The sequence below is a fragment of the Pagrus pagrus genome, assembly GCF_965226575.1.
Source record: "Pagrus pagrus genome assembly, chromosome: 10".
Classification (NCBI taxonomy): domain Eukaryota; kingdom Metazoa; phylum Chordata; class Actinopteri; order Spariformes; family Sparidae; genus Pagrus; species Pagrus pagrus.
The window spans coordinates 7,410,508-7,434,429 of NC_140194.1; the positions used below are offsets into that span (position 1 = coordinate 7,410,508).

The following is a 23,922-nucleotide window of genomic DNA, read 5'->3' on the forward strand; positions in this document are numbered from 1 at the left end:
AGCCCCTTGGGGAGAGGCAGGGCAGTCATTGCCCCTAGCAGCCCTGGGGCAGGGTATGGCCATCCAGGACACGTGTCTTGGGTCACAGCCAAACCTCACGGTGGCTTCCCCTGACTCTCTGTCCTATACTTCTTACATCTACGCCTTACATCCACACTGAAGTACACCGGCCTCTCTTAAACCCTCCTGTCCAAGAAGCCTTGGTCTGTTTTTTTGTGTTTTTGCATATCCTTTTTTGCAATTTGTTTACCTCCCTCCCTCTCTCATGTTGTCTCTCAGTCTTTCCCTGTCTGTGTCGCTCTCTCTCCTCACCTCAGTATTTTGGCAAGGTTGTATTTCTTCATTAGCTGTGCCGTTGAGGGTGGGGGGTGGGGGGGAGTGGGGGAGTCCCAGGGGACGTCAGAGTACATTAATTCTCATCAGAAGGCGAACAGAGCAGAGTGGAGGCTGGGAGCTCTGAGCTGTGAATGGCACTGGGCAGCTGTCTGAGTCTACCACCACTCTATTACTGCACGTATGTCTTCAGGCATAACACACACAGCAGTGCTCACACACACAACACGCACGCATATGTGCATACATGCGCCGTACAGTTCTTTAAACACAGACAAACAGACACACACATTCGTACACACACGCACAATAATGCTCCTGCAGCGTGTCATTGACAGGTGAAATGTAATCAGAGTCTTTCTCTTTTCCTTCTCTCGTTTCTCACTCCCTTGCTTTTAAGTGCTTTAGTCAGTGGCTTTCACGCTGCTTTGTGTTCCATTGACCCCGATTCTGCTTTAATTGCCTGTCCTTTGAAATGAAATTACCTGGATATTGATATTGTTGAATGCAGTGCAATTTCATCGCGACGTAATTGATGGAGGACCGCGTTGACAGAATGCCCCTAATACAATTTCTACTGAATGGTCCGTAATTAACACATGCAATTTGTTTTCACCTGTGATTTTTTTTTTTTTTTTTTTAAACGCATTTATCCGGTTGTAATTTCAAGCATATTATGTTCGGTAGGTGGTCTGTGTAGATACATGCTAGCCAGATCACATTAGTCTTCCCTTGTTCCATCCTTTTGCGTTCTGGTGACTGTAACACTCACTCGTTTTGTGTTTTTTGCACGCTGTACAGGTATGCAGCATGATCAGGATGAGCGGTGCACACATACCTACTGTACAGTACATGCCAGTGCCAGTTGCCAATAAAGTGCAGTGTTAATGACCAGCAGTCCGAGCCCAGCTCACACAGGCAATCTCTTCCTGCTGGCCCCCATTATCATAGAGGTCAGGGGTCATACCCAGGGGGGTTATTTAAAGTAAATATATAAACGGATGTCTCCCTGTTTGGTAGTTAACACCCTCGTTTGACCAGCGCTGAGATTGCACAGTGCACACAGTGTTGTGTGAGGTCTTAATGTGGAAAGAGGGACTGTGGTACTCGGCAATAGGCCTATTAAAGACATTCATTAGACCTGCGCTTATGAGAGAGGGACTAACTGGTGGGCAGTTGAATTAACAGGCCTTTTACATTACAAGCAGACTCACAGGAGACCCATCTGAGCTGCGTGGGGGAAATCGCTCGACCGGCCAGTGAAAAGTTGTTTATTGGAGTTTTTGATCACACATTTTTGATAGACTTTGAGTTTATCCATCTGTCTTTTACAGCGTGAAGTCACAAAAAAAGGACACAAATACATTTTAAAAATCTTGAGTGACACGAGGAAGTAGTTCAAAACAGCAGCCGCAGTAAAAGGTTGGAAAGTTAGGTCAAGAGTTCACGCGTGAGGTGACAGAGCCAAGAGTTTTGCCTTGTGTAGCACAATGTTACTGTACTTCACACTCCATTAGACAGGGGAACACTGGGCCAAAAACAACCCGCTTTAAAGCTGAGAGCCATTTCAGAGCAGAACTCCACATCACAGAAACAACGGGTGTTTTACTCCTCTATCTTGTTTTATCAGGTTTAAGTGTAGGTCACAAAGGTTGTTTTTTTATTTTTTTTGTTGTTTTTTTTACAGATGTTTTTCTTCTACCAAGCAATTTACTCAGACTTCCTCACCTTTTTTGTGTCTCGGATAAAAATTTGAATATCTCGCTGCTAGTGTGTGCCCCGCTGATAATGTGCTGAGGTCGGCGTTCCTTAAGTTGACTTGTGACTAGGTTTGTGCTCTTTAATGAACCTTGTGTGTGTTCGGAGGCCTGAAGGTGATCGTACAGTACACTCCTATGTAATAGCATGGGATGGCTCATTATAGAAAGGCATAACAATTCACACATTAATTTTCCAGCATCCAGTTTTTAATTAATCCAGTAGGCAGTCTTAAACACAGGGTACACAAATTGCCTTCGGCCTCATAATTAATTCTAATGGAAGAAATTAAAAATTGGTGGGGTGTGTTTGGATTGTTCGGCTGTGTTACTGTGGTTTCGAGCTCGCTGGAGCGACGCTGTCACCGACAAGGATCTCTCACTGCCCTGACCAATCCGGCAATCTCCGTTCAGTGGCACGCGAGAAGGGAGTGTTGCTCGCTCGCCCACGCCAAGTCTGCAAGAATGGAAACGTGTCTGTGTGTGCTGTAGCTTTTTTTAAAATTTTTATTAAAGTCAGTTGTTTTTTATATCGTGACTGTGTGCTTGTGAGTGTGTGTTTCCTTTCATCGGCACTCTCTTGCTCTGCCCTCTCTGAGTCGATGTGTTGGTGGGTTTGGTTACTCAGAGCAGTTACACAGAACCTGTATCAACACCTATTACTTCCACCACCCTTGTGTGTTGAAACGGTTGGAGATTGCTTTTCAATGTGTTGTTGCACTTGGATTCCCGCCAGCTGTATTCGGTATCTACAGTACCTGTCGAGCCACTGGGACTTGCACTGGAAACCTCTGTATCATATCAGCATTACTGATGCTCTGTCTCTGTAGACCTCTAAAGTCTTCCACTCTCTGGAATAAGACACCCTGTTTCCTTTCTCTGCCCACGCTTCTCACTATCCCATCCTTTTTATTTCTGCTCCCTGTCTCTCCTTACCTCCTCTTCAGCTTAATATGGTTCGAAAAGTCCCTTTTTTATGCAGCTCTGTTTCACTTGTAATCAATAAACAATCAAACATGTTTTATTTTCTGCCTTCCTCCCCTTCCTCCATAGGCCCCTGCACATTCTGGTGTGTAATGCAGGAGTGTGCACTCAGCCCTGGAACCTGACGGAGGACGGCCTGGAGTCCACCTTCCAGGTCTGCCATCTAGGCCACTTCCTGCTTGTCCAGTGCCTGCAGGATGTGCTGCGTCGTTCGGCCCCCGCCCGTGTTGTGGTGGTATCCTCTGAGTCCCACAGGTACAGACAATAAACTAGGCATGTAAAACATTTGATCTTTTTCCAAGGTTGACTTGTTATTAGTGCCTCAAGAGGAGACTATTAAAATGAGGCATTTGCAGCAGGATATAAAATTTGTTTGTCTGTTTCAACAAACAGTAAGCCTGACCTGTGCATTATTTGAGACCACATGACTATCGTCCTAATGTTGGAATGTGCAAAGAAAAATATAATTTGGGCCAATTGTGTGCATTTTTACATTCACTAAACTTAAAAGTGCTCCGTGGAGTTTTCTTCCAAACAAATAAAGTTTATGTTCAGTGTTGCTAACAGCACTCTCCGTCTGCATCCTTGAGGTCTAACAAACATTTTAAATCCATTTCCTTCCTCATAAAACATTAGCAAAAGAGAGAAACTAAAGTGCTCCACAGCGCTACTGGAAGAAAAACAATCCACAGGGTACTGTACCTTTAACCTGTCTGCAGAACACGTATGAAAAACATGATAATTCCCAGGCTTAATTACCTTAACTGACCAATCATTGTGCCACATTGTACATGAGTTCATCTATTTTTCCCATTTACATAGATGCCTTTCTTATGTTTTTAGTTTCCATGACGTGATGATTACCACTGCTAGTAATGCATATTTTGGGAGGTATAATATGTTACATTTCTGCATTAAAAAGTAAAGACCTTTCTATATATTTTGTTGAGTTGTGCACTTACATTATCCCAAATGTTTCCAACAATGTTCAGTTCATCAAGTTTCCTCAAGATAACAGTATATTTCATTTGGTTGGTTTTGGTTGCCAACCTTTGTGCCTTACTCACGTCAGATAGATTTTCATTACCAATGGTGGTTGTTTGATGGCAGGTTCACCAGCAGTGAGGCACATTTTTGTCCAGTGTTACTTGCATGAGTTTGAGTTTCACTGTGGGATAATTTGTGTGTTCAGTAATCTGGCTGAAATTCTTAGTGATGGAAATGATATAACCGAGTTGACCCTCCAGTCAACCAGTGTGTTCCATCAATACAGCAAACGCAGCGCTTTTTATTCCTGCAGTTTAGCTACAGTGCCATACTTTTCTGCAGGGCTCAAAATTATCCATCCATCCATTATCTGCAAGTGCTTATCCTGTGCAGGGTCGCGAGGGGGCTGAAGCCGATCCCAGCTGACATCGAGCGAGTGGCTGGGTACACCCCGGACAACTTGCCAGTTCATCACAGGGCTGGCATATAGAGACAAACCACCATTCACACTCACATTCACCTACAGGCAATTTAGAGTAGCCAGTTAACCTGTCCTGCATGTCTTTCGACTGTGGGAGGTACCAGAGGTAAACGTTTTGATGACGCCCAACTTCTCTTAATGGCAGAATGTAGTGTTCTTGTTGATGTGAGCACTATGCTGTTGGTTGTATTCCCAGCAATCACAGTTAAGCCATATTTAAGTCACACGAGTAGATTTTAAGCAGTAATATCCCATAAGTACCCTGTCTACTCCGACAACTCTTCAGCTCCAGTCGTGCAGTCACAGCCGCTACACTGGCCAGTTTTCGCTACAAACTGATACATCAGACTTAATGCATATTGTCAAACATGACAGCCTCACTCACTGAAAACTCATTTCCCTCCACACGCTGTCACCATGAATTAAACGTATCATCAACATGATGGATGGACTTTTCAGCTAAAATTTACTTTGATCAAGTGTCTGCTCCTTTCTGTCTGACCCCCTGACTCAGCCCCTTTTCTCCCGTCTTTTCCCTCCGTCTGCCATTGTTTTCCAACTCTTATCTTTTAGTCAAGCAACTCCTCTCCGTAGGCGTCTGTTTTTCCTGTCATACAGTAGACAGGCATGATGTCTCGCAGTGATCTGTGAGCCCGAGCCCTGAGCCATGTGTTTCAGTGTCACTGACTGAGTGAGTGTGTGTGTGTGCGACATTGATCCTGGCTTCAGTCAGTCAGACGGCAAAGCAGAGTGATTGATTGGAGCTCTGCAGAGTGACCTGAGACAAGGAGAACATACGCAGAGTTATTCTTGCAGATCAAACAGCAGCACTATTACAGCGGGCCTCGTATGAGTTATGTTATACAGACTGCCATGCATGAGAGGGCAGGAGCAGCTTGACACTCAGATTCACTTGGGGTCACACTGCTATTACATGCTGAAGGAAACGTAAGAGGGAAGAGAGAGTAGGAAAAGCTTATTGAAAGGAAGCACGTCATGAAGGGAGTATTGACAACAGTTGATTGATGCAAGACTTTCCTACGCTGTAAGAACGGTGAGGTCATACAAGTTTTGATGGTGTAAAAACTGCTCCGGGAGCAGGCAGACAGGCTAAATGTGGCCGATTTAAACACATTGCAAGGACAAGAATGGTCAGGTCCGCTCCCTCTCTCCTTTCCTACCTCCCAGACACACACACTCACCTTTCCTTCTCTCCTCTACAAGCAGCAGCGGCTTTAACCCCTTCAAAGAGGGCTTAGGCAGGACCAGAGAGAGTCGGTTACACACGGACACGCACCAGAGGGAGGGGAAGAAGGAGCGGAAATAGACAATATCTCATATTACATCTTCCCATTCTGTCCACCTCATTCCAGACCTATATTACATCTATTGAAGTCGCTCCCTTTTTTGTTTGAGTTATTTTCAGTTTGCGCCGATTTCCCGTTTATTCACTTAGCCTCCCCTCACAAGCAGCGTGTGACCCCTGACCTGGCAGCATATTGTATTCCCTAAGCCCCTTGTCCTCTGGTAAAGCATTGACCTATAAGGGACAGGGGTGGGAGAGATGGACACATGGGTAATGGCTGGACACTTTATCAGTTTCCACCACAGGGGCTTACTGTGGAATTGGCCCAATACAGGTTTACTTTGCCCCAGTACTGCATCAGATCTGGTCAAACAAGGAGATAATATCCTTAATGAAATTACCTCTGATGGATCTGAGCTGCAGCTCTGGCTCCGTACTTTTATGTACAGACGAGGTGTTTTTTTTACAACCAAAATCTCTATATTTCATTATGCAAGGTTGAGCGAATATTCCTGCAGGATAATTCATTGATTGCAATATCCCCTTAAAGCTGCATTCAGTTGTAACCAGGCACAACTTCAGTATAAGATCTAACTGTATCTCCCTCGCATATCTCCAGAACCATTTATCTGATCTGCTTCACACTTGGTGGTTGTATTGATGAGGAACCTTTGTCAAGTGTGCAGTTGTTTGGATGATAAATGTTAAAGATATGATTAAAAGAAAATATTTAGCGGATCTTGATCTCTCCAATATGACTGGATGCACACACGCATAGCTGCAACATAAAACAGGCAGTCAGGTGTCCTTTCTTGTCGACAGCTGTTTATCCGAGCAACTTCACACTTGGCCGTTTTGTTGTTGAGGACCCGAGAAAGTGCAATTAAATAAACTTTGCATAAACAAGCTAACAGTGAGCCGTTTAACTCTGTGTCTGAGGATGTCTGATAAAAGCCATCACATCACAGCCGGGTGGGGCTTCAGTGCTCTGATTGGCTGAGTGGGGACAAACGCACGTGACTCTCAGTTAAACTGGCCAAGAGAAGAACAAGTGCATGCAGGACAAAAAACAGAGGCGGAGGCAGTAAAACTAGCGAATAGGTGCATGGACACGTAGCAGAATCAACCAATGGAAGGCTGTAAACTGCTTTTACAGGTCAACCTCAGTTTAATCTCACTGGTGAAGAGTTTTAATTCAGTTTAGTTCTCAGGGACAGTGCACAATGAACATTACTGTAAATACTGTATGCTGGAATCAAACAAGAGGCTAGATTTCATCTGTAGTCCCCTGGCCAGGTGTGATCCTGGCAACCTAAAATCAATAAACAAGCTAAAAACAAGTGATGTATGGCATGTCAATTACAGTAAAAGTGGGACGAAGACCTGGGCAAGAATAAAAGCATATATACATATAATATATATGTATGTGTGTAAGTTTTAATAACGTTTGAATAACTCTACACAGTCTGTTGATTGTGAAGTAGTTTGGGTGAGTGGTTCTTGAGGAAATACCAGAGGCCGAGCAATCGGCACGTTCCTACCGGGCACAATTTGAACGGGCACTGCACCAGTGTGAACACATTTTAAAAAAAAGACCCCTCCATTTGGTGCTCAGGCAATTGATTTATCAACCTCGACTTGCTAAAGTAGTTATGAAGTTGCAGCACATGAAATGAAAAGCCTGCAGATGTTGTAATTTAGCCAAGCAAGGATGTTGCGGAAGGCGACAGTAAACAAGAGGCAGCGAGCTTGTAAAATCACAACAAGGAAACCAGGTGACATTTTGATTGGTTGTTTTCTAATGACTGGATTAATATGTAGGATGTGTTCCACCAGTTTGGAGCCCGGCTCTCTCTTTCTTTCTCTCTCTCTCTCACACACACAGAGCACACACAGGGAGTGTGGTTTTCCGTGCCCGTGTATTGTGATGTGATTGTGTGACTGCATAATAACACAACGAGTAGTGTAATGTTTAAGGGGCCTTGTCAAACATCTGGAGTTTAACAGCTCTGTCGCAGGCAATTAAAGAACATCATGTCACGTCTTTGATTTGTATTCAGCCAGCACCACACATCTGGCAGTCGAAAAAGCCTCCACAGACACACACACACACACACACACACACACACACACACACACACACACACACACACACACACACACACACACACACACAGACACACTCACACAGTCTAACTTCTCTTGATCCTGGACTGTGTTTCAGGTTCACAGACCTGTTAGACTCGTGTGGCAAGGTGGACTTGGCCCTGCTGTCTCCCGCAAAGAAGGACTACTGGTCCATGCTGGCTTACAATCGGGCCAAACTCTGTAACATCCTCTTCAGCTACGAGCTCCATCGCCGCCTCTCGCCTCATGGTGTCACCTCCAACGCAGTGCATCCTGGGAACATGATGTACACCTCCATTCACCAGAGCTGGTGGCTGATGACCTTTCTCTTCACACTGGCCAGACCTTTCACCAAGTCTATGGTAAGAGAAACAAACATGTTTGACAAAGTGTTTTATAACCTCGTGACTGCACAGACTCCAGAACCAAATAGCCACCAGAATGCACTGGTTAATTCTTATTCCACCAGAAGTAGCTCTGTAGACTCTGCTCTGTCCCTTACTCAGCCTATATATTTGTCTTGGCACGTTCCTGGGAGAGAGGAGAGGAAAAGGATGGAGAGGGGTTGATCTGCTGAGTGCTGAGGGCTCAGGGAGAGAGTCTGGGTTTCACAGATAGAGAGATATTCTGTGCTTTGTTTTCCTCTTCCCCCTGTCACTGTTTATTTAACTCTGAGAGGCAGTTCCCCTATCCTCTCACAAGGGTAGGCGATATTCCAGATCCTGTGTACTGCGACTATTAGGTTACAGTAAATGCACCGCACAAACTCAAGTCTCTACTCGTATGCAGTCATGTACTCCACAGTACTGAAATAATAAGCTCTCTGTCAAATATGTTTTTACCATGTACCCCATTCCCATCAGGAGAACCTATTACCAGGATTTCTTCAGATGCATTATCTTAAGTTCGGAGTCATATTAGCTGGCTGGCTAAAGACCTGTCTGAGAGCAGAGATACTGTAAAGACATTATGTCCTCACAGGCTGATACAAAGAGAGGAGGCCAGGTGCTGTGCCAGAGGGACCTGAAGTTTTTGTCTGTTTACAAGTTTAATTTTGAAGCAACAATAAAACCAGATCCCCTCAGAGAGATGACACTCTACTCTGATGGTGATGGTGTTGGGAGTTAGCATGCCTCCACGACCCTGGGAGCTGTGTTTTTGGTATTGGCAAACTGGTCCCTGGTAAGAGGCTACATGGAAAGCCGTTCTCTGATGAGGATGGAGCAGAAGGTGGTGCCGGAGATACTGCTCTATTAAGTATGTGTAGGTGGGCTACACACTATACTGGCTCTGGAACAAAACTACTGCATACCTTCCTCTTTTAAGGAGGTACCCATGGGGACAGGAGCTGGTCAAGTGTCAGGATACTCACGATCCTCTGGCTGTTGGCTTTTCAGTTTCCCTCTTTATTTGAGAGCGTGGCCTCTCTTCTTCTGGGAGTTGCAGAGAAGAAGGTACTGAGTATCCAGCTTTCCTTTAGTCCCTGGTTTTGGTAACAGACAGGGCCTGGGGACTAGAAGAATATTTTATTTTATCACATACAATCATACAATGTACAACGTAGTGAAACTGTTTCTTTTCATTTAATCCATCCCAGGGATCAGGCTAGAGGCTAGTGCCTTAGTCAAGGGCACTGACTGGAGAATTAACCACTCAGATGAGATTTAATGATTGATGAACGATTCGATAATGATTGACAAACCTCTGGAGAGGGGTGACTGGAGCCCCTTTTTTGCTAAATTAGCTCTGGTTCTTGAACTGGTTCTGTTCAAGATTCTTGGAAGCTAGGTGCTGTCTTGCAAGGCAGCTGGTGTCTGGTGTTCTGAGTGGAACCAGCGTAATCAAGGATGCGTCATCAACAGAGGGCTTTGCACAGTATACAATGATCTGTATAATATGACACACCCACTTCGGTTTGCACTTCAAGTCAAGGAAAACCTGCTGTTCTGTTGTTGGACCTCTGTGCCAGTCACACACTGCCCATAATGAACACCAAGTTTTAGTATAACATCTCTCGTAAATGTAAATGTCAGACATTAGGCAAAGATCAGTGAACAACTTCTTTAACTGTAGTTGTATCGTGAGTCTTGATCAAGCTGCAGGTGGGTAGGAGGGTAGAAGAACTGCTTACCATAACTGGAGATATTGTCATCTGATGGAAGGAGCACTTTGAGGAACTCAAACCAATGAACACAACCTCTATAGGTTGCAGAGCCTTGCCCATTCGACTGCTGGAGTGGACTCAAGGGTGTGCTCCAGCTACGTGGATGTCAAACTGCTCAGCCTCTTCTGGAAAGAAAGGAGGGTATGGATGTTTGGGCTTATTGTAAAACCTCAGATTGAGGAGAAACCTTGTAGATTCCTGATACTTGGAACAGTGGACAAGCTTCCAAGGGTAGTAAAGGAGTCATTGGAGGTTAATCATCCAGTCAACATCTTTTTGAAGGATTTTGAGAAGGCTTATGGCAACGTCACCCTGGGGTGTCTTGTGGGAATATGGAGCACCAAAGCAACTGATATTTTGTGGACAAAATTTCTCGATGCAGCCGGAGAACCGAGAGCGTCAATTTGGTTGGCCCAATTTGGGAATGCATCCCTTTCTGCTTATTGCGGGCGATGAAGTTTCTGTTGGCTTCATCAGACTGTGACTGTGTGCATCCAGTGGCAATTTGCAAAACTGTCACTAAAATTGACCTTTTTATCAATTGTACCTCAGTTGTCACAGCCTGTCACACAATTTTGATATGCAGTTGAAGCTGATGAAGCATTACATCTACAGTAACTACTGCTGTCAATGGCATTCAATTAGATCATAATATATAATACTGCTTACTGATAAAGTTTCCTCTCAAGGCAATAACAGCTCAGAGTGGCGACTGTTGTCAGTGTGTGAGGATGCATCTGCATGAGGGCGCATAATAAATCACCGCATGAGAGTCTTCGTAGCATGTGTGTGTGTTTCTATAAGGTGATGTTAGGTGCCTGAGGTTAATGTCCTCACACACTTTGGGTATGAACGATAAAATCCAACAGTGTGATTTATTTTAGTCTAAGTTGTGTCCTCTGCTCTACAAGACTTTTCAATTGATAGCACCACTCTACCCTTTAGGCTCCATCGTCGCCTAATATATGCTTTAGTTTGACTATTACATCTTTCCATTAGCTGCTCTGCATACTTTATCAATTTAGTGTTTGCACTGAAGGGAAAATGTGATGTGTTGAAAGGCGGCGTGCTGGAGTTTTAGCGAAGCGTCATTCTTATCCATCATGTTTGACAGACACAAGGCCTCAGGCCGTCATTTGTCTCTCCTCCCTCTGACATACGATGAGAGATGAGAGGATCCGCTCCTCAGCACCTTTCACAAAATGCCAAGCTGAACATTTCCTCAGTTTGACCGTTTATATCACAAAACACTCTTTTTTTTTTTCTTTTTCTTTTACCTTTTGATATAATTTTTTCATCACTCGCTGTCTTGTTTCAGTCTTTGAATCTGGTCTGTGTCGATTTTAGTCGGACCAAAATTTGTTAAACGTGCTTTTTAATCAGCTGATTTGGAAATGTTCCCCAGGAGCGCACAACACTTCTGTGTTTTGTGTGTGTCTATGGTAAGGGTGCGTTAATGTTTTGGATGCGAGCACACAGATGCAATTAGCGGAGCGGTTCCTCCTCCAGAAAGAGGCTATGGCTTTCCTACACGTGGTTAATTAAACGTAGTGTAGATGTTAGTAAATATTAAAGGACAAAGGTAGAGCTAGTAATTAAATTCTGGTGTGCTGACACAGCGATTAGCCAAAACTCATGTCTGATAAAGGCCACACACAGACATGCACACACACAGACACACACACAGATACAGAGGCGCACCCTTAAGCTGAGCATTTGCTCTTATTTAAATCTGGGCTTGATAAGGCCCCTGAAAGTGTATCCTCTTTAAAATCCCACTCCTCACTCCTTCTGCCCCCACATTAAGGGCTTAATAAAACAGTGATATTATTTCAGTTATTGGTTGCAGGGATATGAAGATGGTATCGCTTTAATTGCTTGCGTACGCTTGCGGGATCCATGGAGATTGTTCTGGGATGCAAACACAAGCAGAATGTCGACTCCAAAAAACAATCACAAAGCCCCCGTGTGTGTTCTTGCGCAAATAACCAGCCTCTCATTTAAAACACAGGTTTGATTTATAGGAGCACAGGTGGAGTGATATACAGTTGCGCTACACACACACATGGACGAGCACACACACACACACACGCGCACACACATGAATTCACAATACGGAGACTGCTGAAACACCTGGAGCTACATGTGGTCCTAAATCTTTAATTTGATTGTTGTAGTAAAGGCGAGGAAATGTCATGTCAGGCCATAAGCCCTGTACTTGGTCAGCCAATCGTGTTCATGCTTTGCTGCCTCATTAATTGTGCTTCGTGCTCTCTTATTTTATCACTCTTGCCCGCCACTTTTATCTCTTTGCTGTTTTGCTCGCACATTACCAAAATATATTTTGACTCGATTTTGCATTCTTTGTGTTGTGACTTCCACTTAAGGCGAAGAAACTTCTCTATTAGCAGGGAGCACAGCCCACTCCGCTATTGATGTACAGAGCTGATTCCATTTTGCTGAGTTGAGAAAGGCATCTATAAAGAGCCATGACATTTTAATCAGCCAAACTATCTCTCACTAACATCATGTCCCCGTGCCTTGATCTACTTATCAGAGATTGTGCGACCAGGCCTGGAACTCCTGTTTCTTTAATTCAGCGTGTTTAGAGTGGGAGTTTTCCCTGTGTCCTTTGGTGTGATTATCAGCGCTGAATGATCTGGCCTGCAGTGGTGTGTACTGTTCGTGTTACAGTATGCGCCTGGATGTATATGTGTGTGTGCGTCATAGTGAGAGCGACAGTGGTTATCACAGTTCTGTTTAATGCTCAAAATTTGATTGACGGCGATTTCAGTTGATTTATTTGATGTAGGATAGTACTTCAGGATAAGATTCCAGGCCTTTGACAGTGTATGCTTATTAGACAGTAGACTTTGAATCCAAACATTCAAACAGCGCAGAATGAATTTCAGTGACTGTCGCAGTTATTAGTTGGGCTGTAACCTTTGTGAAGTTGTCACCGTCCTGTCGCGCTGTAACGCCGACCCTGTGACATTTTGTTGACTGACTGATTGCTCCCTCAAGATCGGCGTACCCTCAGGCTCCAAGCAGCTGTGCTCAGCCTATACTCATCTAATCTATACCTTAACTATAGGCGCAGACAGTGCTGAGCTGAATGGAGATCAGTGTGGGCAGTGGCTCCACTACCTCATCATCCACTGTAATGGATAGAAAGAGGGGAGGGAGGTGTTGTGGGGAGCAGGCCTAAGAGGCTCTGCCGGTCCAATCAGACACCTCACTTCCCCCAGGGGCCGGTTTCATCAGCGCTCTCGCCTGGTCCCCATGCTTCTTAGCGTTTTAGCGTGATTATTTTACCCAGGATCCTGCCTCGGGCACCAGGCCACCTTTTTACATATGCACAGGCTGAACTTTTGACCAGGCACCAGCAGTCAGGGCTGTATTAGAGAAACGGTTGTTCAGTCAGGAGTATTGGGACCGCCGGTGCCTCCTCTGCTGAGCCTTTGCCTACTGTGACCAGGAGCTCTGCACCTCGGGGGTTAACCCCAGAGACAGGTCCTGCGACGGAGACATCAGCATTCCCATAAAACAGACGTGCAGTGAGGTCGGACGGTTGGCGCTGTCTGTGAGCGTGGCAGCCACTTTTACTTCAGTGTTCTTTATCAGTTTCTCTCCTGCAGACAGACGTGAGGTCAGGTGCTCTATCTGCTATCTGGTGTAGCACACAGTCGCAGTGGCTCTGCTGCACACCCAGGCAACCTGTCTGTCTCTGTGTGTGTGTGTGTGTGTGCGCTCTGCTGTTGTGTGTGGTGCTCAACCATGTGGAAAGAAAGAGGAGCAGAGGTCCCAATCTACCCACCAGCCCCCCTTCTCCTCAGTGGGGTTAGATGAGCTGCCAGGCCCTTGTAATAGAGTCCTCTTGGATGATTAGGAGCTACACAGGAGGGGGTCAGCTCCAGTCTGACTGGAGACACTGTGTAGATTTTCACCTCAGTGGTGTAGACAGAATATTACACATTATGCCAACTGCTACGAGGTTAACAGACGCAGAGAGGACCTCTGTGATGATGAACGGATTTCCTTTAGAGAAAGGGTTTTAGATCATTTTGGACGAGCTAGATGAATGTGAGATTCCTGTCAGACACTCCCTGCTGTGCTGCTGCACTATGTGCAAGAGAGAGAGAGAGAGAGAGGGAGAGAGAGAGAGAGAGAGAGAGAGAGAGAGAGGGAGAGAGAGAGGGAGAGAGAAACAGAGAGGGGGAGAGAGAGAGAGAGACATAGAGGGAGAGGAAGATGTGTTGGTGTAGGGATGGATAAAAGCATACAATCCCATTTGGCTGTATTGACATGTGTGTTCCTGCCCAATCCTGTTACTGGGATTATTGTCCACGGAGATACCATTTCATTAAAGAAAACACACGCTGCTCAGACACACACACACACACACACACACACACACACACACACACACACACACACACACACACTAGCACATACATACGCACAGACATACACGCGCACACACACACACACAGTGGGTGAACAGAGATGGCCTGGGGCCTGGTTATGTGGTCCATTGCACAGGGAAACTGTGTAAATGGTTTATTGTGGATGAGTTGATGTGATGGAGAGCGTGTCTGGATCAATAAAGAACCAATCAAATGCTGACAGTCTGCTACTGTATGCAGTCAGTCATTCACCCCTCCTGCCTGCGTACAGTTATACAACATGAGTGTGAAGGAGGCACGAACAATATCCGCGTGGAAGGCAGGAGAAGTTGAAGAAGATCTTTTTTTTTTAACAATCGACAATTTTTTTAAATACATTTATGAACGCTGCAAATCAGTTTCGCCTCTGTTATAAGATGTCTTTCTCTGACTGTCTTGTTTTTCAAAGAAACGTTACTTAAAGCTTCCACCACATCCTCTCTGCTCCTTCCAGCTCCAGACACCTCAGGGAGGCCATTAGGACGTCTCCCCAGCCTGGGTTGTCTGAGTCTGGGCTGAAACTGAGTTGGGGCCGGGCTAAATTACCCCAGAGCCACAGGTCAGAGCCAGCTAGACCCTCGTTGCCAAGGGACTCTCTCTCTCTAATAGAAGGGATCAGAACAGGCCAAAGAGCCAGAAACTGACCTGGCCAGAGAGACATCCTTTACTCACTTACCCTCGACTCTTCCACTTCGCCTCCTTCACTCTCCATCTCTCTTACCTTTAGAGCTTCACAGCTTTTCTCCTGTGACCCTCAGTGAGGAGAAAGATGTAACCTATCACCCCTTCCTCACCTATCCACTCCTACGGCTTTCCTTCACTGACCCCCCCCTCCAACTCGACCCACAAAAACACACACACACACACACACACACACACACACCGCTCCCTCCCCTCTTTGTTGTGACATGGAGCTGATGGACTATTTTTCAAATTGATTTCAAAAATGTACATAAGCAGCCGATCCCCTAGCCCAGATTACCTATTGATTTTTAATATGAAAAGCTCATTATATAAGCAGGAACTGCAACACAAAAAGCTAGCCAACCTTTGCATAAATCCTTTAATTGAATTTCCAGAGCCCGTGGTTCTACATTTTTTAATTAAATCCATTTCTTTTTTTAAGGGTTGCTGTGTAATTTGCATGCTGTGAAGTGGGTGCTGTCCCAGATAAAGTGCCATTGATCCTTATTAAGGCTCACCTCTGGGCTCGCTGAAAACCAACCGCAGAAATTAAATGTGCTCATGGTGCATACACTTATTGCCCGCATGATAGGATTAGAGGCAGAGGGAGAGAGAGAGGGAAAGAGAGGGAGGGAGATAGAGATGGAGAGAGAAGGAGTGATGGGGTGCGAGGTGGGGAGAGAAAGGAAAGGGGGGAGGGAGGGGGTTATTATTAATAGTTGTTCATATTAATGTAATATTTCACCTTTCCTCCTCTGGGGTGAGCTTGTTTATAAATACAGCTTGGTCTGGTTATTATTTGGGTTTCTCATCAAACACACTGTAGTCTGGTCTGTTCGGGGTGATCTCACAATATGGTTGTAGCATTTAAATCCAAGATATGGCTGCATGTTCGTGTGTGTTTCCAATCTTTAACCCATTTTGAAACACGCACCTCTTTGTGTTTCTCGCTCCTGATCGTACGATTACGTGCAAACGAAGCCAATGCTCATATCTCTCATTGATCTTTCAGGAGGTCATGCTCTGCAATCTTTCTAAGTAGAGGCTGTTTAACTACCTGTTTAGATTAAATGATACTTAATTTTCTCGTCCTTACCCCACTCAGTGTCAGGTAACCGAGACTGTGCGTGTACGTGTGTGAGCGGCGATTTTTATCCTGCGTTTGTGCTCTGTGATAGCTTCCAAAGCGGGCCTCTCCCTCCTCGTCTTCCTGCGTGGCTGTATATGCAGACGGTGGAGTAAATCAATAGGGATTAACCTGTGACCCCAGCCACATACTTATAGCCCAGTCCTCGCTGCTCACACATCTCTCATCAGTTTCACTTAAACACTGGACCTCACTCAATAAGGCACCGCACACTAATTCATTTCAAAGATGGAGAGGCCCCTATCACGGACCTCTCTTCTCTCTCACACATGCATAGACACTTACATGCTCATAGACAGATAACTGAAAATATGTAGTTCAGACAACGTAAACAAAGATGAGATGAATTTCAGGGCCGCAGCATGACAGATAATAAAAGAAAAGTCATCAGATTTTCCATTTTAGTGCGCATATACTGTACACACATACTGAGGCGATAAGATTGGGACTGCAACTAATTATTATTTCCGTTTTTCTTCTGATTATGTACTTCATTAATGGATTAATTGTTTGGTCTATAGTAGGGGTGCCTAAGAGGGTTCTAGGTGGTCCCCAGCCAAAAGGGGGAATATTTATTTTCACATCACAAGTATCACAATGACAGAATGTATAACTGTTGGGGCCATGCAGTACACTTTCTCTTATCAGATGGGGGTCCGTGGCCTAATCTGTGTCAGATTAGGGGTCCTTGACGTGAAAGAGGTTGAGAATCACTGGTCTATAGAATAAAAAGTGTAAATATGTAAAAGTAGAGAGTCAAAAATGTCCATCACATGTTCTCATAGACAGAGGTGATGTTGTTAGAGAGCTCGTTTTCTCAGTTTACTATCATAAAGAGCAGAACAACCACTTCATATTCACATTTAAGACACTGAGTTTTGCCACTTTTTACTTTAAAAAAAGAAGTTGTTGCTGATTCAGTTTATGTGGATGTGAAGTCACATTTGAAGTATTTAATGGCAACCTGTTTTTGTCAGAAGCGCTGTCCCTGTTACCATGGATAATTAAACCAAGAGTCCACTGCTAGAAAATAGCAAAGGTTATTGAGAAAATGTTCCATTTGTGCAATTTGGGTGAACTGACCCTTTAAGCGCTGTGCTCTTTTATGCTTTTACTGGAGTCTTCCTGGTTCTCCTGGCTGAAAATGACAGTACAAGACATGTCAGAAGGTGAAATATTAGCTTATTTTAGTTGGTTATTTTTTCCTTTAGGCAGAGAGAAGAGAAGAAACGATGACCACCATCTGGACGACTTAATTCAGTCTGTTAAAAGTTCCTTAATTGTGGAGGATGTCTGTCTCTTATCCACAAACACAAACACACTTTCTTTCTCCTCTTTTCTGTCTTCCTCTTGGAATATTGACATCGGCTGACTGATTGGTCTGATGTCTCTCTATCTTTTGTGTACATGTGAAAGTGTGTGTGTGTGTGCGTGTGTGTGTGTGTGTGTGTGTAGAGTGCTGCAGTGTCAGCAGCATGTGCTGCAGGTATTGACCCAGGCCTGTCCTCTGCTCTGACTGGCTCTTGTCCCTAACTTGTCATCTCTCTCTCTCTCTCTCTCTCTCTCTCTCTCTCTCTCTGTCTCTCTCTTCATGGTTAGTTGATCAATGCTTTCCCACCTTTTAATAGTCATTGTCAAATCTCCACCAACTTAAGGAAAAAAATCTCTGAACTTCTCTGATTCTGCCGGCTTTGTTTCGTTTCTTCTGTCATATTGTCGTTCTCCATTACATACTCTGCATTAAAACACATTCGTCTGATAGGGGTTAGAGATGTGAATGACCTCAGTAATGTACAGATTAGTACCTGGGAGCTCAGCAATGCTTTTAACCCACAAACAGGTTCGTATAATGCTCGTCACTGAGCGATGCTGGAAGGTCAGATCACACAAACAGAGAAGGTTTCTGTTCTCCTGGGACAAATCGAAATATGAAGAAAGTCTCACCTCTCCTTCCCCCCTGATTGTATAAACAGGTGATTCATTTCCTGTATTTTGCATTTTCATTTTCAGCGACATTTTTCCTTTTTACATTCGCCTCAACCACTTTTACTCTTTCTGTTAGTACATCTCTGTTAGGAGGGCAAAAACACGCAGTAGCGACTCACTGAGGTGAAACAAAAGGCTTTGATTTCCCTCATTTCATTTCATAATCCAATCAATCAGACTAAAACAGCTTGGTTCCTTTTCTGTCCTCCCCTAACCAACCAACCATACATATTTACACACACAAGCACACGGAGCGCCTCCTAAATGCATGTGGAGCAGCTCGTTGCAGTAGTGGGGACCCCCCCTGAGGTTACACCACTCTATGTGTTATTGATTGCAATGCTGTTGCATGTTGTGCTCAATCATGTGTTCCATGCATCTAGCGTTGTCCTCTCCCACCTGGCCCATTAGATTAGACTAATGCATTCAACCATTGATTAGTCATTACACTCAGACCTGATCAGCCAATCGCCTACCTGGTTTGACTCTACTTGACCTGTGAACCCTGGCTCTCGTGTCATCTCGCCTGCTTCAACATGTTAAACACACACGCGCGACTCACAGCTCCATCTGATATGTTACCGCGTTGGAGCGGGTTCAGCCGGGTTCACTACCTGTATGATATTCGATACTGATAGCATTTGCACGCATTTCCTAATCACATGCAACAGAGAGCTATAGATTTTATCATCGAGCATGGAACTGTTGAACCTGCCATTGATCTTGAAATTTACCACGAACGAGCTCGTTGATTTGAGCGCATAAGAGCTCCTTACAGGAGTCAGAGTGAAACTTTGAAGAGTTTTCATCTTTCCCAGCCCCTCCGTTCCCTCCATGTTCATCTGGGAACATAAACTTGTCCCTTACTGCCTGGAACGTCAGTACATTTACTCATGTACTCTGCGTAGAAGTGGAAACAACTTCCACACCCCATGGTGTCTCGAGGTGGTTGTGTGGTAGTTGCTGTTGCATTGACAAAGTCTCAATTACCAACAACACAGCACAAAACATCAGTTTATTCATTCATTTAATCTATAACTGAGACGTAAAAACAAAGAAATATAGCGCTGGTCTACCAGGCTGTCTTCTATAGTCACTATATCGTGCATTTACTTGAAAATGATATTTGTTATGGTAAAAAAACTTGTTTATTACCAGCTGAAGTAAAATTTTGAGGTATTTTACTCAAGTATTTCTATTTTATGCCACTTTATACTAGAGGGAAATATTGTACTTCTTTCTCTACTACTTTCATCTGTTCAGATATGTATTGAGTATTACACTTACAGACTGTTCCACTCACAATGTATTAAAATCAATGAAGCAGAACCGCAGATACAAACAACCTGGCAGTCGGGCTGGGTACCATTAAAAAAATGTTGATACCGATACCTTGACATCGATAATGGTTCCTGAACGATACTTTTTTTCCATACCAATACACGCCCAGCTTTTTTTCTTTCTTGTATAAAATTGTCGCACTTCCCCTTTCAAGTTAGCCTCATCTTAATTTGCAATCAAAATAAAAATGTTTAAAAAAATAAAAATGTTTACATGTTAGTCCATCAGCAATAACCCTCCAATAATATGATATGTAATATTATAACACTGGCAGGGTCAGTTGCAAGACTTTGACTTCTAATGTTGTCTTTTTATCTTGCAGTTCTTCTACTTTAACTTAAATAATCTACTGTACACGCTTCCTCCACACTCCTGTACGACCAAACCAGACTTTCCACATTAATACACAGCTCACCAGAAGGAGAAATTGTCTCTCTGTCGGCTCTGCCTGACCACCCAATGTCAAGACTCTCACCTTGACAGTGGTTCTTAAGAAATAATACATCCCTGTCTCCTACCACTCCCATCCTCCTTATTTGCTCTTTTCCTCCTTTGCCCGTCTCTACAGTATTGAGTCAGTCTATGTGAGGAATTGCTGTTTTAGGGACAGTCCCATTGATATGTGCGGTTGTGTGTGTGAGCTGAGCGATTGGGGATAGATGTCCTCATTGGATATGAGCTGGCTACTCCGTGGCTCTGCATTAAATCTGTATTGAATGGGAAATTAATGATTGGATAATTTTATTGATGTTTCTGGTATTGAACATATAAACAAAATGTTCTTTTGAAGTATTGTGCGAGTGCTGCGCCCCGGGGGGGAGGGAGCAGTCCCAGTTGTGCTTAAGAAAGAATAAGTCCATGTTAAGTCCATAGCGTATTGGAAAAGAGAGCGAGTGGATCAATGGAGACTTGGTGCTTGAGACACACTTTAATTGTATTATTTTCTTTCAGATTCCTGCCCTCCCACATCCATCTCAACACAGCGGTGACAGATTTGATATGTATTGCCGACTTTGTCATGAAGACAGATTTGAATTTATTGAACAGTTTCAAAAAGGGATTTGTTCTGCTTTTATCAGTAGACCCACATGGACCATAAGGGGTTGTAGTTATAGTGTAGTGTTTGACAAAGGAACTGTTTTCGCTCATTTTTTTTTTTTCCTGATGCCTTTTTTTGTGTACGTTAAATCGATGCTGCGCCGCTGCTGCTTGGAAGTCTCCCGAATCAAAAACTTACAACTTTCTCAAAGATGGAGACGGGCTGTTTCTCTTACTGTGAGTCGGATGGGAACAGATCAAAGAGATGAGGGATGGTGAGACTCTGAGTGCAGGAAACTTGTTTAATTAAAATGAAGCGATGAAGAGGGGATAGAGGGATGTTCTTTGATGCGTGTACCGGATGCACTGTATACGTTATGCGGTTATTACACGCGATTTTTGTTTAAGAGGTTCAAGCCGAGGGTGGGACGGTAGGAGGTGTTGCAGACGCAAGGAAGGAAAGAAGGAAGGAGTGAGCTTGATGAAGTTTCTGATTATCCCACCTCCTCTGGCACAGGGAAGAATTACTGAATGCCATTTGGGTCAGTGCTCTTTATGGAACTACATTTATGAAATACATCTCTCCCCCTCTTTCTTCCTCTCTTTCCGTCTCTCCCTCTCTGTATCCCTCCCGTCCTCCCTCCCTCTCCTCTAATTGGAGATGCAATAAAGGTGTGTGGGGTCAGTGGTTCTTCAAGGTGAGGCCGCGTGTGTGTGTCTCACTCTAATGTTCTCCTCCAGACGGAGTAGTTCCTGCCGCTCCAATCTCGCGTTTTCTGCCTCGCTCACAAAAACCACGGGCCTAAAACCGTCGTCCTGCTCCTCAAATAACTTAACTCGCACCGCTCGCCTATTCTGTGCGAACTTTCCCTTCAGTAATATATGGCGCTATCAGTCTGTAGCTCCATGCTTCCTGCCCTCCTCTCTCAACTCTGCTCCGTGTCCTTGTGCCAGCCTGTTAAAGCCAGAGGGCACGCTGTGGGTGAATCGGAGACGGAGCTCTGCCAACACACCCAGCGGGAGAGGCCCTGCCAAGGGTGCCAAGGCCTCTAGAGAGAGAGAGAGGAAAAAAGAGGAGGATGTGAAGAGGGGGAGGAGAAGAATTTGAAGATGGAAGTGAATCAAAGAAGATGAATAAAGAAACTTAAAAAATAAATAAAACTAGACTGAGAGTTTTAACATGACAGAAAAAAATACAGTTTATATCACAAGAAGGAAAAGAGAGAAAACTTTTCTGTCATTTCTTCTCCTGATTGTGTTTTTTATGTTGAGGATCCAGAGCTGCTCCAAAGCCACAAGTTCACAATGAAGTGCAAGCTCTTTGTCTGAGGAGCGCACCAGCTCACCCAGTACCCTTTCAGACCAGTAGGGGTCATTGTAGTTCAACTGACTGAGCAGAGGGAGCCCATCAGTGAGTGTCGGAGCGGCGGGACAGACAGCTGCGGTTCATTTGCTCTTGAGTCACAACTCTGTTATCTCAGGCTTCTCTGAATGTATGGAATAAAGGATTTTGCATTTATTTAAACAGGCACTTTTTCCACCCACATATTTTCTAATCATTTTTCATTGTGTTAAACTTTTTGATAACGGTGGGAGACTTTTAAAACTTGGTGACCTCTGCAGGAGGCCTCGGGTCAGTTGGGTAGATGCACAGCGCAACACTCACCGAGGCTCAGTGGATCTTTTGATGAAATCCTCCTGATTCCTTGTTATGTTTTAACACAGGAGTGTAAGGAGAGTAAGATCAGGTTAATGCTTGTGAATGAGCAACACACACCCTCTGCCTCACCTGCCATTTCAGCCTAATTGATTTAGCACCTGGTCACTTGGTAATTTGATGTCCAGGATGAGGCAAAGTCTTTGCCTCCAGGTATTGTTTGAGGCACCATTGTTGAAGCAATAATTGCAGTCTGTTCTCTTTTTAAAGGCTTCCCCTTTCAGCAGGGTTGTTAGGGTGCTGATGAGAGGCACTCTCTCTTTCTTTCTTTCTTTCTTTCTTTCTTTCTTTCTTTCTTTCTTCCTCTTTGCATCTTTATTCGTATTTTTGCTTCATACAATCACACAACTCGCATCTCTGAGACTTTTATAAATGTGTTAGGATAGTACACTCAAAGACAAACTTATTATTTTGTTGAACGTTTTGTAAAAAACGGCAACAAAAGTCACCTCAAATGTGTGTTGAGGTGTTACAGATCTATAACTTCTATATTTGTCCCTCCTCAACTCTCCGCTCATTTGAAAGTCTTATTCTCCACCCTTAATTTGTGTATACAAATTAAGCATGCCACCGCTGCCATTGACCTCCAGTAGATGAATATTAGATGAAGCAGCAGCCAATACGTGAATAGCTGAGTTCAGGACGGCAACGATTTTAATGGCAGCGAGCAGCCATTAACAGTATATCTGAAAATAGACAGAGGATTTTCCATAGATCATTAATGACGGGAAATCCATCCCTCTTTCCCTTCCTCCATCCTTCGATATATATCTCTTTTCTCCTCTCTTTCTATTTTTCTACCTTTGCTGTATTTCACCCCATGTCATTTTTTATTTGTGCTCAGTATATTTCAGCTTCATCTCACCACTGGTGCCCACACAGAGTCTTCCCACAGAACCAGAGGCCTTTCAGGGCTCGCTATTAAAATGCACCAGATATTTGAATAGAGCCCACTAATGTCTGTTTAGTATATAATCCACGTCCCCTCCTCCCATATTCCTTGTTATTCTAGTTTAGTGCTGTAATCAAGCAGGGCTTGCCAATAAAGTTTATTGTACGGAGCTAAGTGTCAATATCACACACACACCCAGGGCAGAGAGGTCCCTTTAATTAGAATAGGAGAGAGGAGGCTCTGTGTGTGTGTGTGCATACCTATATGTGTGTTTACGCATGTTTGGATTTTTGTTGATTTTAACCATCAGAGGCTGTAAAATGCAGCCCAGGCCTGTTCTTTGTAAAAGTGACAGTGTGCGTATGAAAAAAAAAGTGACGTCGCTGAAAGAAATTCATAAATCCGACACCAGCATCAAAGATTTCACTGCTTTTATGAACAAATCAATTGTAGCTTTACATGAAGTATCGAGCCTGGATGTTTTGAATCCATGTTGAGTCTGAACAAACAATAATCCCCACTATATGAAGTAT

The 23,922-nt window shown here is 44.1% G+C and overlaps 1 protein-coding gene across 3 annotated transcripts in view; it reads left to right on the forward strand.

Annotated features, from left to right (window-relative positions):
* Positions 1–23,922, forward strand: part of wwox (WW domain containing oxidoreductase) — a 135,015-nt gene that overhangs the window by 38,695 nt on the left and 72,398 nt on the right. For 2 of the 3 annotated variants that reach the window (XM_084363228.1, XM_084363227.1), the window contains exons 7-8: positions 3,144–3,329; positions 8,073–8,337. In XM_084363228.1, the coding sequence (XP_084219354.1) occupies positions 3,144–3,329; positions 8,073–8,337 (451 nt within the window). Of the gene's footprint in view, positions 1–3,143; positions 3,330–8,072; positions 8,338–15,038; positions 15,108–23,922 lie in introns of those variants that run through there. The other variant, XM_084363229.1, reaches the window with a different exon arrangement.